This window comes from Meleagris gallopavo, chromosome 19 (genome assembly GCF_905368555.1).
Source record: "Meleagris gallopavo chromosome 19, MGAL_WU_HG_1.1, whole genome shotgun sequence".
NCBI lineage: Eukaryota > Metazoa > Chordata > Aves > Galliformes > Phasianidae > Meleagris > Meleagris gallopavo.
The window spans coordinates 8,796,368-8,811,919 of NC_139422.1; the positions used below are offsets into that span (position 1 = coordinate 8,796,368).

The 15,552-nt window shown below is 42.5% G+C and overlaps 1 protein-coding gene across 12 annotated transcripts in view; it reads left to right on the forward strand.

Moving 5' to 3' along the window:
* CRB2 (crumbs cell polarity complex component 2) overlaps positions 1-15,218 on the forward strand; it is a 69,101-nt gene extending 53,883 nt beyond the window's left edge. For 5 of the 12 annotated variants that reach the window (XM_085239391.1, XM_085239396.1, XM_085239397.1 and 2 more), the window contains 7 exons: positions 1,804-2,748; positions 3,249-3,805; positions 4,589-4,754; positions 5,557-6,424; positions 7,091-7,207; positions 7,683-7,809; positions 10,718-12,047. In XM_085239391.1, coding sequence (XP_085095517.1) covers positions 1,804-2,748; positions 3,249-3,805; positions 4,589-4,754; positions 5,557-6,424; positions 7,091-7,207; positions 7,683-7,809; positions 10,718-10,945 — 3,008 coding nt within the window. In that variant the 3' untranslated portion in view covers positions 10,946-12,047. Of the gene's footprint in view, positions 1-1,803; positions 2,749-3,248; positions 3,806-4,588; positions 4,755-5,556; positions 6,425-7,090; positions 7,208-7,682; positions 7,810-10,717 lie in introns of all 12 variants that reach the window. The other 7 variants (XR_014887292.1, XR_014887293.1, XR_014887290.1 and 4 more) reach the window with 7 other exon arrangements.
* Positions 15,219-15,552: the final 334 nt, after the last annotated feature.

The window sequence follows — 15,552 nt, forward strand, 5'->3', positions numbered from 1 at the left end:
TTATGCTTTATTTATTCCAGCACTTTTCTTTCAAGTGTGGTCAGAGCTTTGTGCCAAAATCTCATTTCTGCCCTTGCTTCTTCCATTTCCTTAACTTACAATCATGCCCCAGGTCTGTGTGCCGAGCATTAACTGCTGGAGAAAAAAGGAAGGGCTGAGGTAGTATTAGCAATTCTGAATCTGTCCATCAGCTGAGCTTTTCTTCAAGGCAGACGTTACTGGCCAAATTCAGTGCTTTTTTAGAGACACTACACAGAACAGTTCTCCTTTAATTTAAGAAAGTATAACGGTGTCCTAGAGGGATCTGAGATAATGTTGCTGGCAGAGCAGCACAAGCATAGCTGAAAAGAGCAGAATTACCAGAACCTCTTGTTTCTGTTTCAGCGCTTCTAAGAGCACATATGTGTTATGGTCTTATACTGGAGCTGGAAGATGGTGTTGAGACTTCACATATCTGCAGATAGCACTGTCAACAGCAGCTAAGTGCTTGGTCTCAAAAGAGTAAAGTAACTTGGTTAGACAGCAGTACCAGATGTTTGTGCAAGACTGGCTGCGAGGCATTGCTGGAATGTGAAGCAGTTCACAACATCAGCACACAAATTCAAGAAGCTTCATATATTTGTTAATTTTTTTTATCATGCCATCAAGTCCAGTTCCAGTACTCCTAACACACCGTCTCCCCTCATCCCTTTTTCCCCTCAGGCAACTCTCTAATCTCTTTGACATGCCTATTCTGTCTAGTGGCTTTTCTTTACAAATGTCTTTTGTGTTTTGATTCCCTTCCTTTGTGTGTGAATTCCTTCTTTTTCTTTCTGCTGTCCTCGTTGTGCTTGCTAGGTAGATTCTGTGTGTAATGCTATTAGATCAGGATAATCCATGCTTGGCTTATCTGTACGACTGTCTCTGAAGATTAGTGAAAACCAATGTTATGGGCTAGATAAACAGTGAACTGGTTCAGGAGGGCTCTAATGTCAGTCTGAAGATGCTCAAGAAAATGACAGCTGATTTTCATTAACTAGATTTGAGTGTAATGGTCTGTAATTTCATTGAGCCCTGTTGGGATGCATGTGCCTTGAGGAGATACACTAAGTGTCACACAGTACTCTTCACTCAGTTCACTTCTGCAGGACTGGAAAGAACTGAAATCAACTTGGTGCAAGTACGACAAAATACCTGTGGAGCATGTATTGCTTCTTGTTTCGTAATTAACTGGGTTTTGTGAATGTTTTACAACAGGAGGGTTGTCTGGTATTGGTTTCCAAACTATGGAATTTTAATTTTCTTAACTGTGGCTTTCCAATGACTTCCTGGCTGGTGATCTAGTTAGATGCCCCAGCAATGGTGCTTGGAACATGCTCCTGTCAGATGTATAGGCTTGAGTTTAAATGCACCAAATCTATGTATGGAAGATGCATAAAATCCTTGTCTGGGCTGTCTTGTCCCTTTAATATCCTCTGCTTGCTCTCCCTGCATGCTTATTAGCTGTGTTGTCTGAGATTGTCTGTGAGAGGACAGGGGAGTCTGTTGGATGACACAGTCTGACTGGCTGAAGCTCTACAAACAGCACTCAGTGCAGCATCTGGACAGCCCGCAGATCTTTTGTTGCTCCTATGTTAGTAGTAGGCCACTCTGTGGTGAGTGCAGGGCTTCTTGCTGGCGGCTCTTGGGCTTCCTGTGCTTTCCTGAAGAGAATGGCTTAGAGAGCAGCAGTGCTGGGGAGGTCACTGTGCCTCGCAGGCTGGCTCTGGGGAAGGGAATTGCAATCCCCTGCAATGAGATCCCATTTCTAAATCTCTTTCGCAGGTGTGGAATGTGCTGTTAACATCAATGAGTGTGAGGAGGGTCCCTGCAAGAATGGAGCTGTCTGTGAGGATGGCATTGCTGACTATACCTGCCACTGTGCCCCTAGCCAGGATGGCATTGTCTGGGGAGGGAAGAACTGCTCTGTCAAGCTCACTGGGTGCCAGACACATGACTGCCAAAATGAGGCCTTGTGTATCCCGACTTACCAAGCTGAGAGCCATGGCCACCTGTGCCAGTGCCAGCCTGGTTTCTATGATGCCACATGCTCAACACCAACAACATTTTCCTTTGCTTCCAGAGGGTATCTCCTCATTGAGCTGCCCGTGAACAATCAGAGCAGGAGGGAGGTAGCAGGAGAGCAGCTTGCCAGTGTGTCCCTCCGGTTCCGAACCACCCTGCCCAGCGCCATCCTTTTTTACCGAGGCCGTGAAGCTGAATACTTGTTCCTGGAGCTCTTTGATGGCATTCTGCGTGCACAACTGAAGAGGCAGGATGAGTACCTGCTGCGGCTGGAGGGGCTGAGAGTTGATGATGGCCACTGGCATAAAGTTGAAGTTGTTCTGCAGAACACTGTGCAGCTCAAACTCTGGCACGACTCCTGTGATGCAGGTATCTGCGTGCAGAGCTCTCCTGTCCCACACAACGCTACTGCAATCCCACACACCTTCCTGAGCATGTATATTGGAGGTGCTGAGGATCCACTGGCCAACAACACACAGAGTCAGCAGGGCTTTGTTGGCTGCCTGGAAGACTTGCAGGTGGATGCTGAAGCTGTGCTCCCGGTGGCTCTCCCTGTGAGTGAGGTTTCCCCTGTGACACAGGGCTGCGACCGCACTGAGTGGTGCCTCTCCAAGCCCTGCTTTCATGGCGGGTTGTGTGTGGACCTTTGGACAACGTTCAGGTGTGACTGTTTGAGGCCATACGGAGGCCCTGTTTGCTCATATGGTAAGTGCTGTGTGATTTACACCTGCCAGCTCCTTTGTCAGTGCTCCAAATACACTACATAAGCATTTACAGTACCTCCAGAAGCAATATTTTCTAATTGACCAGAGAGAAGAATAAAGCAAAACTCTATAAAGAAAATTCTTATTGATTCCCTGTCACTCGCTCCTGCAGAAATGATAACCAGATTTGTGGTACAGATGTTACTCCTTGTTGAACCAGAGGCTCTGACTCACCTTTGTATCAGATCTGAATAACTGTAGGAGAGTAGGGAAGTTGTTTCACTGTGAGAAGCTGAGCTTGAGCTTCAAGTGAATGGGAATGTATTGCTTTATAAACAAAATAGAAAGTGTTAAAGTTGGTGTTTCTGAGTTAAAATTATACTTATTTGCCTTTTTTATTCCCATAAGACTTATATTGTCCTTTTTTTTTTTTTTTTTTGTATAAAGTTGCTCTGCTGTTGCCTTGTCAGAGAGCTGATGTACATTTCACTTCTCTTCCAGAACACCCAGCAGTAACATTTGGCCTAGAGAATTCTACTAGCTTTTCCTCTTTCATCCTTTCTGATAGCCTTGGTGCAGACTTCAACATCTCCTTTTTCATCCGTAGTCTGAAACCAAATGGTTTACTATTGCAAATCAGCAATGAAACAGACCCCTGCCTCACTATATACTTGAAGAAAGGCAAGCTAAAGATTGAGATGTTATCTACAGATACTGTGACATTTCCGGAAAATTTAGTTGATGGGAGAAGACATCTGGTAGCTCTGTCTTTCCAAGGAGGAATTGTTGGTGCTCACCAACCAGACACGTATGTGGAGCTGGGACAACTGGCAGGACGGCCTCCTTTAACTGGCTATGAAGTGTATATTGGTGGACGTCCTGACCCAGACAGCACTGGCCTGTGGGGAGGGTATTTTAAAGGCTGCTTGCAAGACATCCAACTGAATGGCCACAAAATAGAGTTTTTTCAGGTTGAGAACTACAGTCTGCCAGATGAACTTAATAGGACTCAAAATATTAATCTGGTGAATGGATGCATCTCTGATAACACCTGCAAGGTAGGAGATCTTGTTTCTCTCGGCATGTGTGCAGTTGTTTATTATAGGCGTGTGACTGCAGAACAGTTTGACTGTTGCTGGTACCAGGGAAACAGAACAGGATGCCTGCACTCTTAGGCCTCACTCCTGTGATGTAATTCTTATCTCTTTGCCCTTTTTTTTTTTTTTTAATATAACTTTTCAAATCTGAGAACTACAGACGTCTCTAGAATTAAACTGTGGGAAAAACTCCTGCCCTGTTACGTTACTAATTTCGGCAGCTGTTTGCTTTGATTTGAATACACACACACAAAAAGAACCAGAAAGCCCACCATTTCTTTCTCCCCATCATCAGTAAAATTGTACTGGTCGGAGTGATATGCTCAGAATAACTGCATTTTTCACAGAAAGCTTTAGGCTGGTGTCCAAACCATGATTACTGTACATGTATGCATCTTAATATGTAGAGTTTGCAACAGCTTGAAGGTCAGCATGCTGCAGACCAGTAGCTGTGTGGATGAGATGCTCTCTGAAGTACAGTGTCCTTGGAGATCTGCTGCCAGCTGTTCTTTCTAAACCGATGGAGTTCTACCTGGAGGGATTTTGTCGATCAGCACCGTATGTAGGGAGGGCAGGGGTCTCAGGACTTGCCTGCATAAAGACTCTTGTACTTCCTTTGCTGCTGTTGATTCACTTATTTAATCACCCTTTCTCAATTTAAACACCAACTTTTCCTTCCACCAGGTTCTCTTAAATCTAAACATGAATTATACTGCTCCTAAATTGTGCTATTTTGCCTTACAGTCTGAACCATGTCAGAATGGTGGCACATGCACTGTCACTTGGAATGACTTCCATTGCAGCTGTCCAGCAAATTTCACTGGGAAGTTTTGTGAAGAGAGAGTCTGGTGTGAAAGTGACCCATGTCCTGAAGCTACTACTTGTATAGATGTTCCAGCAGGATATGTGTGTGAGTACTGTTATCCTGCTTATGTGTTGGTAAAGTCCTCAGGGTCTCCAACCAGTATTACTAGTTCTCACTGTTGTGATAAATATAAACACATGCTACAATTAGCAAGCTAAGAATGGTGGCCAAGTACGTACTGTTACAGGCAGCATGTACTTTATGGATTTACCACCAGTATGTGATAGAGTGAAGGTGGCACTCAAAGATGTTTTCTTCTGTTACTGAGGCTTGATCAGGGAGGAGCCTGCCTTCTGTTTGAGAGTGATTGCCTGCCTTAGCAACACTGCAGTGCAAGGGCTATCTTTTTTCTCTAATGTTCATCCATTCCAAGAGTCTCACTTTATTCCACGAACTCAGACAATTAATGTGTTTTCAACTAAGACAGAACCAAAGAGAATGAAGAAGACTTGCAGGTTTATGATTCCTTGCTTTGGAGGGAATGTTCTTAGTGGCTACAAAGTGTCCAGGAACTCAGGATGTTGGCCTATTTTCAGCAGCTTTGTATGTGTTGCTTTTCTGACTTACATCCTAGTTTTTCTGTAAGAAAAAGGTGATAGTTTTATTTGTGTGCAGTGCTGTGAAATTAATGAGTAAAAATTGCCAGATAAGAGCTAGATATTATTAGAAGCATAACTGTAAACAGGAAGAGCCTTAATGATGCCAGCCACTGAGCTTCTAATCCTGCTCACACTAAGCTTACATAATTCTTAAGGGATGAAACTTGCCAGGAACCTTGCATTGTCCTGCTGCAAATGTTACACCTGCTGTCTTTCAAACCCCTGATGCACTATTCCTTTATTTGTAGGTTTGGCTAATGCAACATTTAATAGTTCTGCTGCCATTGAATTTACCACCAATGCATCTGTGACCAGAACTCTGGACAGCCTCCTCATGGATTTCAGAACCAGAGACAAAGACGCTGTTTTGCTTCGGGCTATGGAAGAAGTGGACTCCCTCCAGATAGCTATTAAGAACTCCTCTTTGCTCGTTGACATCAGGAGCGGGAATAATATTGAAGGTGTCAGCTTCCTGAGTCAGAGCGCTGTCACGGATGGCGCCTGGCACACAATCTCTGTGTCAATGGAGGAGCCTTCTGCACTGTCTTCCAGATGGGTGGCTCATTTGGATGGGTCTGTTAATATGACTTTGCAGGGAAATGCTGGGAACCTGGATTTCTTAAAGAACAATGCACTGATTGTTCTAGCTGAAAACTTCACGGGCTGCCTAGGACAAGTGAAGATAGGAGGGATCTACCTGCCATTCACTCCCCATCTCTCATATCCCCAGCCAGAACAGTTCCAGCAGTCCAGCAGAACAACTGTCCAGTTAGGCTGCACGGGGGCTGATGTCTGTGCTTCTAATCCTTGCAGCAATGCTGGCATCTGCAAGGACTTGTTCAACTCCTTCAGCTGTGCCTGCAGTGCTGGCTGGGAGGGGCTGCTCTGCGAGTCCAATATTGATGACTGCCAGTCAAGCCCGTGTGTTCATGGGAACTGCACTGATAGACTAGCAGATTTTCAGTGTGAATGCTTCCGGGGATACATTGGAAAGAAGTGTGACATCAATGTGGATGACTGTGTGCGGCACCAGTGCCAAAATGGAGCTACCTGTGTTGATGGGGTTTATGGCTACTCCTGCAAGTGCCCAGCGCAGTATTCAGGACCTCGCTGCGAGTGGGTATCTTGCCAGGTTTGAACCGGGATAGAGAAGCCCCCATATAAATAGGATTTTTCCTTTGGGGCACTTGGGGAATTTTTTAAATAAGGTTTATATTTATAGCATTTGCATTGGTTTGGAAAAATTCCAATATGTTTTAGTTACAAAACGAATTACTTAGACTTCCATCTACTTGTGCTGTTTAAACCGAATATTGAGATAAATATTTAAATGGTTGAACTTCAGTTCTCAGATCCACCCAGGTTGAATTTCCTGTTGCTTACTCCATTTCTGCTGCAGATAATTATCTAGTGCTTGCACTTTTCTTTTTGTGACCTAGCTGTGGTGCAGTTTGATATTCCAGCAATATGCTGTCATTACTTCATTTTCTTCAGCAAGAATAGGCAGCTGTGAGGAGAGTCCCAGTACTGATGACACTGCTACCACATCTTCTACGAGCAGTACAAACTCCTTCTTGGGGGATGCTTAAAGTAATATTTGGTTACTATGGAAAATTTCTGAGACTCTTCCCTTCTCATGCTGTGTCAAAGCCTCAAAGCCCTTCCTGGAAAAACCAGTGACTGTTCTTATGACCCTTGCCAGCTCAGACTCCACTGTAGCTGCGTATGCTTTTACCTTCCTCACAACTGGTGGCTTTAAAGGCAATCTTCTGCTTTTCCCAGATGGCCATTCCCACCTGAACAATGTGGTAAGAACTTCACCTGTCTGAATGGTGGCAAGTGCATCACTGAGACCTGGGGAGCCAACTGCACTTGCAAGCCAGGTTTCACTGGAAGGAAGTAAGTGTTATTTTTCTGATGCCTGCAAAGGAGCTTGTGCTCTGATTTTTACATCCATGGGATAGCTGAACAGGTTCAAATGCTTCATCCTCTTATATATCCTTTTGCCATTCAAACAACTCCAAACTATACCATTTATTTTTAGAATAGGTGGGCTTGATATTATACTGTTAATAGTATCAATTTTCACAGCATGCACCACCTCCAAGTATTTTTTTTTTTTTTTTTTTGCCTCATGAGGATTAATTAACTGTGCTAGAGAATCATACTGGCTTCAATCATATAGAAATGACAAGTGGAGGATTAGTATGTGTAAAACTTCCACGTTGCTGGACCCTGGAGAAAGCCCTTTAAAAAGATGTAACATAAAGTTTTCAGATAAATGAGGTTTTTGTAGGTTGTTTGATCTTGTGTTCTATGACACAACAACGTATGTGAGAAATTTCATTTAACTCTAATAGCTTTTCCTTTCCAGTTGTCAAATTAATATAAACGAATGTGATCCAAACCCTTGCCAGAATGGAGGTACCTGTCAAGACTCTGAGAACAAATTCAAGTGCTTGTGCAGTGCCAGCTACGCTGGAGAGCGCTGTGACATTAACGTAAGCACTTCCTTCCTTTTGCTTTTCAAAGCTCCTCTCTGTTCCTCCAAACTTTGAATTATGAGAAACTAATTATGAGAAATTATGAGCAGTTGGCTTAGTGGAATCCTTGTGTACCAGGGTATAGTGAAACTGCCTGTGTGTTGTGTGTGTCTTGGCTAAAGCACACTGGTAAGCATGCTTGGCACCAAAGAAACTTGAAATGCGTGTAGTGGTGGTACAAAAAGAAAATTAGATATTCTAGCTATATCCTTTTCAAATAAGAACAGTGAAGAAAAACTTGATCCAAAGCTGGAAATGACCAGCAGCAAATGTAATGCTTGTAGAGTGCTAAGGCTGTTTTCACCTTCAGTAGTGTAAACAAGGCGGTAAGAAGCAGCAAGAATATGGAAGACAAGTTGACAGTGAATAAAAACTTCCCCCATTTACATTAAGTAGGAAGCTGTTGGACAATATAAAATTGCAGGAAAACCAGGAATGGTTGATCCAGCTGAGTTCACGCAGTGTGATAGAGATGTGCAATGCACCAAACAGTAAGATAGTGTCTTTATTTTTTTTTACTCAGCCCTCTTCTATTCACCACCTTACTCTCCCTCCCACAGTTTCTTGGAGAATGGAATTTAAGCTGGCATTTTGTCTTGGATGAGCTTAATTACAAAGTAGCTTCTCTCTCCAAAGATCATCTGAGTGGAAATTTGTTTGGAGATGACAGTCAGATAAAATCAAGCTGAATGTGATAAAAGAGAAAAAGTAGCATGCTTCTATCTGCTGTGTCTACTTCTGCCTGGATGGGCAGTTTCTGTGATGCTTTTCTTTTTCTGCATAAGCAAAGCATTGCTGTTTGGGACTGGAATCCTTCCTGTGCTGAAGCTGTTACATTGTACACTTGCTTTTTTTTCTGTAAAGCTGTTGCATGGACAGATAGTTTGTCTGGTAACCTGGGAATGTACTAACCCATTCTGTATGGAATAGGCTGTGCACCACGGTGGAGTCTGCTGCTGTTGCTGTTACTAAGGTCTACATAATGCATGCACCATAAGCTCACTCCTGACGTTTCCAGTTTGCATGCACAGACTCCTTCAGGTACCTGTCTCTTTGCTCCCTGGACACTTCTTGTAGATTCCTGGGTTCATTTTCATCACACCCACTGCTTTCTGCAGAACAGCCTTTTCCCTGTTTAAAGGATGGTGTCTGTGGTGGGGTCAAGAAGGACAGACAAGCTATGGCTAACTGTTATTGGCAGTTGTAGAAGCAAAGGCATTAGCTGCATTCTCTTGCTCTTTCTCCTTCCCCCCAACAGGAGCAAATAAGGAGCATGCAACAGGCAGTAGGGTAGGCTGCTAAAAATTCCTGCAGCATTGGTGAAGTGCAACTAATCTGCATGCTTGTGCAAAACTAGAACTAATTGCTAGTGCATGGCTTGAGTTTCGGCATTCTCAAAATCAGTTTAAACTTCAGTCATTTGAAAATGGAAGAAGGGCTTCCAGGTAGTCTGGGAATAGTCCTGTTGTGTATTGCTCTGCGACGTGGGCAGAGACTGGCATCCAAAAGCATTAAATATTCAAGCTTGGATTCTTGGCAGATAGTATTTTTAACAGAGAGAAGTATTTCTTGTTTTTAGGCTTATTTTTAAAGGTTTCTTTTAATGATAAAATTCCACATTTAAAAAAAAAAAAACTTTTTTGTTGGTGCTGTTCCCTGTCACCTTAATTCCACCAGTATCAAGATACTCATTTGACTGTTTCTCTGCTCTGTACTTGAGCCTTTTATCTTCTCCATCTCCCATCCACATACCGAACATCTCCCTTCCTGCTGCAAGCTGTTTCACTGTATTTTTACATAGTGTGGACATTTAAAGTATGTCTTTCTAACTTAAAAGTTTTGAGCTAACCATTCAGTATTTATATTACTTAAAATCTTTTGCTCTCAGATGTCATAAAGCTCATCAAGGTGGCTACACCTGTCCTTGTTTTTGTAACCACTGAATGAATGCTCCACATTGCCATCAGAGGCATCACTGAACTTTTTTTAATACCATTCCCCTACTCATGGAAATTGTAGTGTTACTGAAAAATTCATGTTTGTCTGGTTTAACTTTACAGTGTTAATTTTTTGAACTGCTAGTTAGATCACACTGGTGACACCTACACATTTTAGTCTTATAACATTAAAGAGGGTCCTTTAAGATTCCCACTTTGATCTGAATCTTTTCCTGCTGTGAAAAACCATACAGAACGGAGAGAATAGGGAGCGTGATATTATTTGGATAGTTTCAGCTGATCTAATGCTGTCTGAAATGTTGGGCAGACTCTTAACACAGCCGTTTGTTCCAGTTAGAACAGCAGTAGTTATCTTCATTAGCAAGCTGTGTGCAGTGGACAGCTTTTCTTTGTAGCAATTGTGTTGCTCCAAGATTAGTCTCATAAACTGCATTTAGTTTTGCTGTCCCCATGTCAGCTAGGATTTACTGTGTTGGGTAGCAAACATTTCTTTGTTGTGGTCATTCTGAACATTGCCTGCTTGACTGACTTAACTGTTCCATCAGTAAATCTGTGTTTATAACAGTCCTAACATTAACTGGCAGCTTGGTGAAGTTGGAGAACAGTTCTGATGAGTGTCACCACTCAGGAATTAGAGGAAAATTTCAGAAGCTGTCGGTAGCTTTCTTTATATCAGGAGTAATGCATTGAAAAAAAAAAAAATTATATATATTTTGCTGAGAGATTAAAGAATGAACATAAGCATTCTCTGTGCAGATGCCCTCAAGCCCTATTCCTGTCCTTTTCCATTAGGGTACAGATCAACTGTCTTTTTCCTTTTTTTCCCTCTATTCTGACCGTTCTGAGCTGTTGGACAGGTTATTGTAACCACTGGAGTTTCATTGTTTCTCCATTAATTTCTTTTACAGAAAGGGACTCCAGGTGCTTTCTTCCCCTCCCCACTAATTGAAGTAGCTGTCCCTGTAGCCTGTGGCTCTTTACTGCTGCTCAGTATTGGTCTCATATTCATGATTATCACTGCAAGGAAGAGGCGCCAATCAGAGGGAACCTACAGCCCAAGTCAGCAAGAAGTGGCAGGAGCCCGGCTGGAGATGGACAGTGTCCTAAAGGTGCCACCCGAAGAGCGGTTAATATAGGCACTGCCCTGGAGACACAGCTGCAAGGTCTGCTTTGACCTTGATCTTTTTCCAGCACAGAGATCCACTCTTATCTCAGTTTCTTTAAGGCATGGTAATGAAGACCTGGACTTAGAAGAACAAGGCAGTCTGTGTATGTAGTGGCTGTTCCAGTTGGTTTCATTTAATTGAGTCAGCTGCACACCACTGGCTCACAGTGAGCCTCTTTACTTCCTTCTTTCCTGCCCCAAGGGCTGTCCCATACTTTCACCTCAGTAGAAGCTGTTGAAGTGCACCAGCTTTGAAGTTCCTCTGGCTCCATTACACTTCTCACGTAGCAATGGCATATTTAAATCTGCTTTAAAAGGTAGGGTTAAATTGGGCACTAACTTAGAGATAAAGATCTGTATATACTTGTAAGAAGAACTGGATAGAGAGTATTTATGACTGGTTTATATACACTGTTCTAACTTAATGTGCTCAAAGCTTATTCAGCTCAGGCATATGAGGTTTTCAAATCTGTTCTCAAAAAACAATTTTCAACAGCAACAGCAGCTGTGACTTCCTGCCCTGTGATGGACACAGCGTTACAGGGAATTGTCACAAATTACTGAAACCACTGGTTTATGAAGTAATGTTAGACATTCCCATGGGTACCACACAACAGAGGTACAGCTGGAATTTTGCAGGTTTGTGAACCAGTGCTGGAAGTACCTGCAGTGTCTGTTGCCAAATACTGGACTCAGGCCTATGTGAGCAGGGGAAGTGGGGAGCAGTCACCACACTGCTTCTGTATTGCTTGGATTTGTAGGGGACTGTGGTTCTCAGCCAGTGAAAGGGGGAAAGTTCCATTCACGCACTGCTGTTGTCACTGTGATGGTAGCTTAGAGAGAGGTTATCGGGACTGGGATGAGGGATATGAAATGTGGCCTGTCCCCATGGGAGCTCTCAGTAACACCCTCTTCTACCACAGCAGCCTTTGTGGGCACACCTTAGCAACTCCTCCGTTGTGGGAGCAGTTGGGGCTGCGGGGACTGCCCTTCTCCTTGCAGTTGGTGCAGCCACGGTGATTGCCATGAAGAGGAGGCGAGCAACTCAGGGAAGATACAGTCCAAGCCGGCAAGAAAAGGATGGTGCTCGAGTGGAATTGTGGAACGTAATCAAGCTGCCACCAACAGAGAGGCTGATATAAGAACTAGGGTCACAAGTCATCCTTTAACAAACTGCTGCAGTATTTCTGTCTTAGGTCTATGTGGTTTTTTTTTTGTTGGTTTTTTTTGTTTTTTTTTTTTGTAGGACAGATCTTTTCTTCTTTAAGCTCCTTCACAGGACACAGGTAACTGCCTTCTGTTAACTTGGTAATATTCAACTGCTTGAAAGAGCTTGATTAAGTTATTACAGCTCATTCCATAAAAGCTTTGTGAAAAATTGGTCTGTGAGCAAGGACACTGAAGCCCAGGGAGAAAAAGCATCCTGGAGGGGCTGCTAGAGGAGAAGTGGTGGCTGTGGCACAGCAGAGAGGGTGTTTAGAACTACTAACAGAATGCAGTACTGCAGGTCAGTAAGTGAGGTGGTAGGGCCAAGTGATGCTGTCAGCCTTACTGACTGCCTCTGTCCTGCAGTCATCCAAGGGCTCATACCTGTAGTAACTGTCCCTGCCTTCCAGTCAATATAAACTCCACCACGCAGGTAAGTAAGAACATCTAAGGGTGAGGAACAACCCACAGTATTAAGAACTTATTTCAAAAAAACACGTGCCTGTGCTCCTTCTGTAAATTCAAGGCTGGTGACTGACTGATGGAATATAATTCCCAGAGCTGCTGCTGTCCTTCCATAATGGGACCTGAGTTAAGTACCACTATGCTATAGTAGACACTAAAATCTTTTCCTAAGATTAGAGTAAAACATAGGAATATGTTAAGTGCCTTTTTAAGACTGAGTGACCAGTTACAGAACTACCTTTTGTGAAATTAGAATGTTTATGCGCATAAAATCTGGTCACTTCTGTGATCAGACTTGACAGCAGTACTGAAGTGAGCCTGCTGGACTTCTCCCCCATCTGTTCCTAGCTATAGTATCTGCCATCCACACAGAGCAGACTGTATTGAGTCAAGAGCTGACATTGCGTAGCATGACCACACAACAGACCTTGAGAAGAGATTCAGCATTTGAATATTAGATGATCCTTGCTTGTGTGAAGAGGGGCAAGGGAGTTGTTTCCAGACCTGTACCCTTGTGGACAGCCAGGATTGGGGCTCACTGATACAGAAGAGTGGAAATTAAATAAATAATATATTGAACTTTAATATAAAACTATTTTTTTGGGTTGTAGCTCAGCATTCATTTTCTACTTTTGCTATAAAAAGGGATATTAATTTTGTGGCTTTACTTCCTTTGTTACTGTTTTAGCTGATGACTGCACTATTTTTTTCCTCTAGCATAATGTGGTAAAGCCTGCAGAAAGAACTACAGCAAAGCAGGCCAAATAAGGTCTCAAATCGGCAGGCTTTCACAACGATTACTACATGTATCAGAAATATTTAGGAAACAGTGACTGCTTTTTTATCTCCAAAATACTATTAATAAGCAGTGTGTGAATCTGCACACCAAATCTAATTGCCACTGGAAGAGAATGCTCTCCTGTTAACACTCTTTTTGCTCTCAGATTATTATTTTTTTTTTCAAACCACAGTTGTTAGTTTCTTCAGTAATTCTAAGCAAAGGGAAGAGACAAAAGAGTGATCAGGTCTGTCCAATTAAGAGCGGGTTTTCTCTGTGTGTGACCTGTTGATGGAAGGTGAACAATGAAAATTTTGAAAAATAGAACAAAGGAAACCATTAGACTTCGAGACTTAATATTTCATATGTAAGGTCACTTTTCCTTGAATATTTAGGAAGAGGTGAAAGAGCGTGCAGTGATCTCACCAGCTGTGGCTTGGGAAGGAGTTGGAGAGGATAGTACTGATAACTACAGAAACTACCTAACATCAGTTCAGGGAGCTTGCTGTTCACTTTATTTATTAGCAACGCTGCTGTTACTTTTACCATGAGTGATTTGCTCTGTGTACTTTCCAGATGCTATTTAGGAGGGTCTACTACACTTCTAGAATAGAGACAGCTACACTTTGGTGTAGGGAACCTGCTTTGGCAGGGGGGTTGGTCTCGATGATCTCTAGAGGTCCCATCCAACCCCTACAATTCTGTGATTCTGTCCAGTCACCTTGCTACAGGGGAAAGAGTTAAGCTGCACACCTTAAGAAAACAGTGAGTGCAATTTTCCCTGGCAGCATTTGGGCAACAAATGAAGCAGGCAGTGCTTTTCTGGGAGAGCAGGTCTGAAGGGGAAGAACTGGCTGCAGAGCTGGTTACTGTGTCTCCTCTAGGGAAACAAAAATGCAGGCTGGCTCTGAGACCTGCCCTGTCTTAAGCTAAGGGTGTGTTTATCTCATGGAGAGAGAGGATTTGCAGCCCACACTCATATCAGGGGGCTGAGGCAGAGCCCCATATCCTGTCACAGTCGTCCTGCATAATCTTTACTTAAATTGCAAAGGTAGGTGTGGTTTTTCTTCATTCCATAAAGCTACAGCAAGATTAAAATATACTTTTGGTTTTCCTCAAACAGGCCTGATTAACCTCCAGGTCGGTGCCAGGAGATGAGAATTACTGCTACTTTTTAGGGCTTCTCCATTCTTTTGTGTTAAAATTGTAGAAAAATGAAAGCAGCAAAAGAATCTGAATGAACAAATTTTACTCTAACCTGTATTATTTGAGAAGAAAAACCAAATTGTGATGTAAGAACTGAGTATTACTAAGTACTGAAATATCTTGAAAGGCAGTAAGTAGCTGCACATCCCCCAGCAGCAGACACCTAAAACCTAAAAACTGAAGCAGTGAATCTGTCTGCGTCTCCTGCTGTTCCTGGGGTAGTCAGCAGGAAGGCTGCTGCTCAGTTGCTTTACAGGATTAGTAGAGCAGATGTTTATATTTCAAGCACCCAAAGCCAGTACTAGGATAAGTGTAAAAATACTTTGTCAGTGTCTTGAGCATTTCTGCAAAATAATTTATGAAAGCTTTTTTTTTCAATAATGAACTTAACTTTCTTTTTATATTTAATTTTTGAATATATTTTTTCACAAAACTGGATTTGCTGTAGTTAATTGTTGTGATCCTGATTTCTTTTCTAATTGTAAACTTTATAATTTGTTAAAAAAAAATAAAAAAAATAAAAAAATTTTAAAAATGATTTAGAATGTCCCTCAAGTTTACAATAAAATTATGTATAAAAATAGACCTAGTTACCATGATCTGTGATTACTTCTTGGCAAATTGCTACTTGATTTCTAGGTTGCTGATTTTGGTCTGTAACAGAGTTTGCACAGCCACAAGTTTCAGTGCTGCATTAAGTTTCTCATTATTATTATTTCTGTCACACACCATAACTCTAAACAGCACAGCAGCTAGCGAAGTCCTATATTTCTACAATAGAAGGGAGCTACTGAAACCTGTTGCGTTCTCCGTTAACTTATACTGAAGTATGTGCTACTGCACACTGTGCTGCCTGAGCAGAGCTGTCAGTGATACCATTCACCTGTACAGTTATGAGCAAAGACACAAAATCAGCCTGTGTT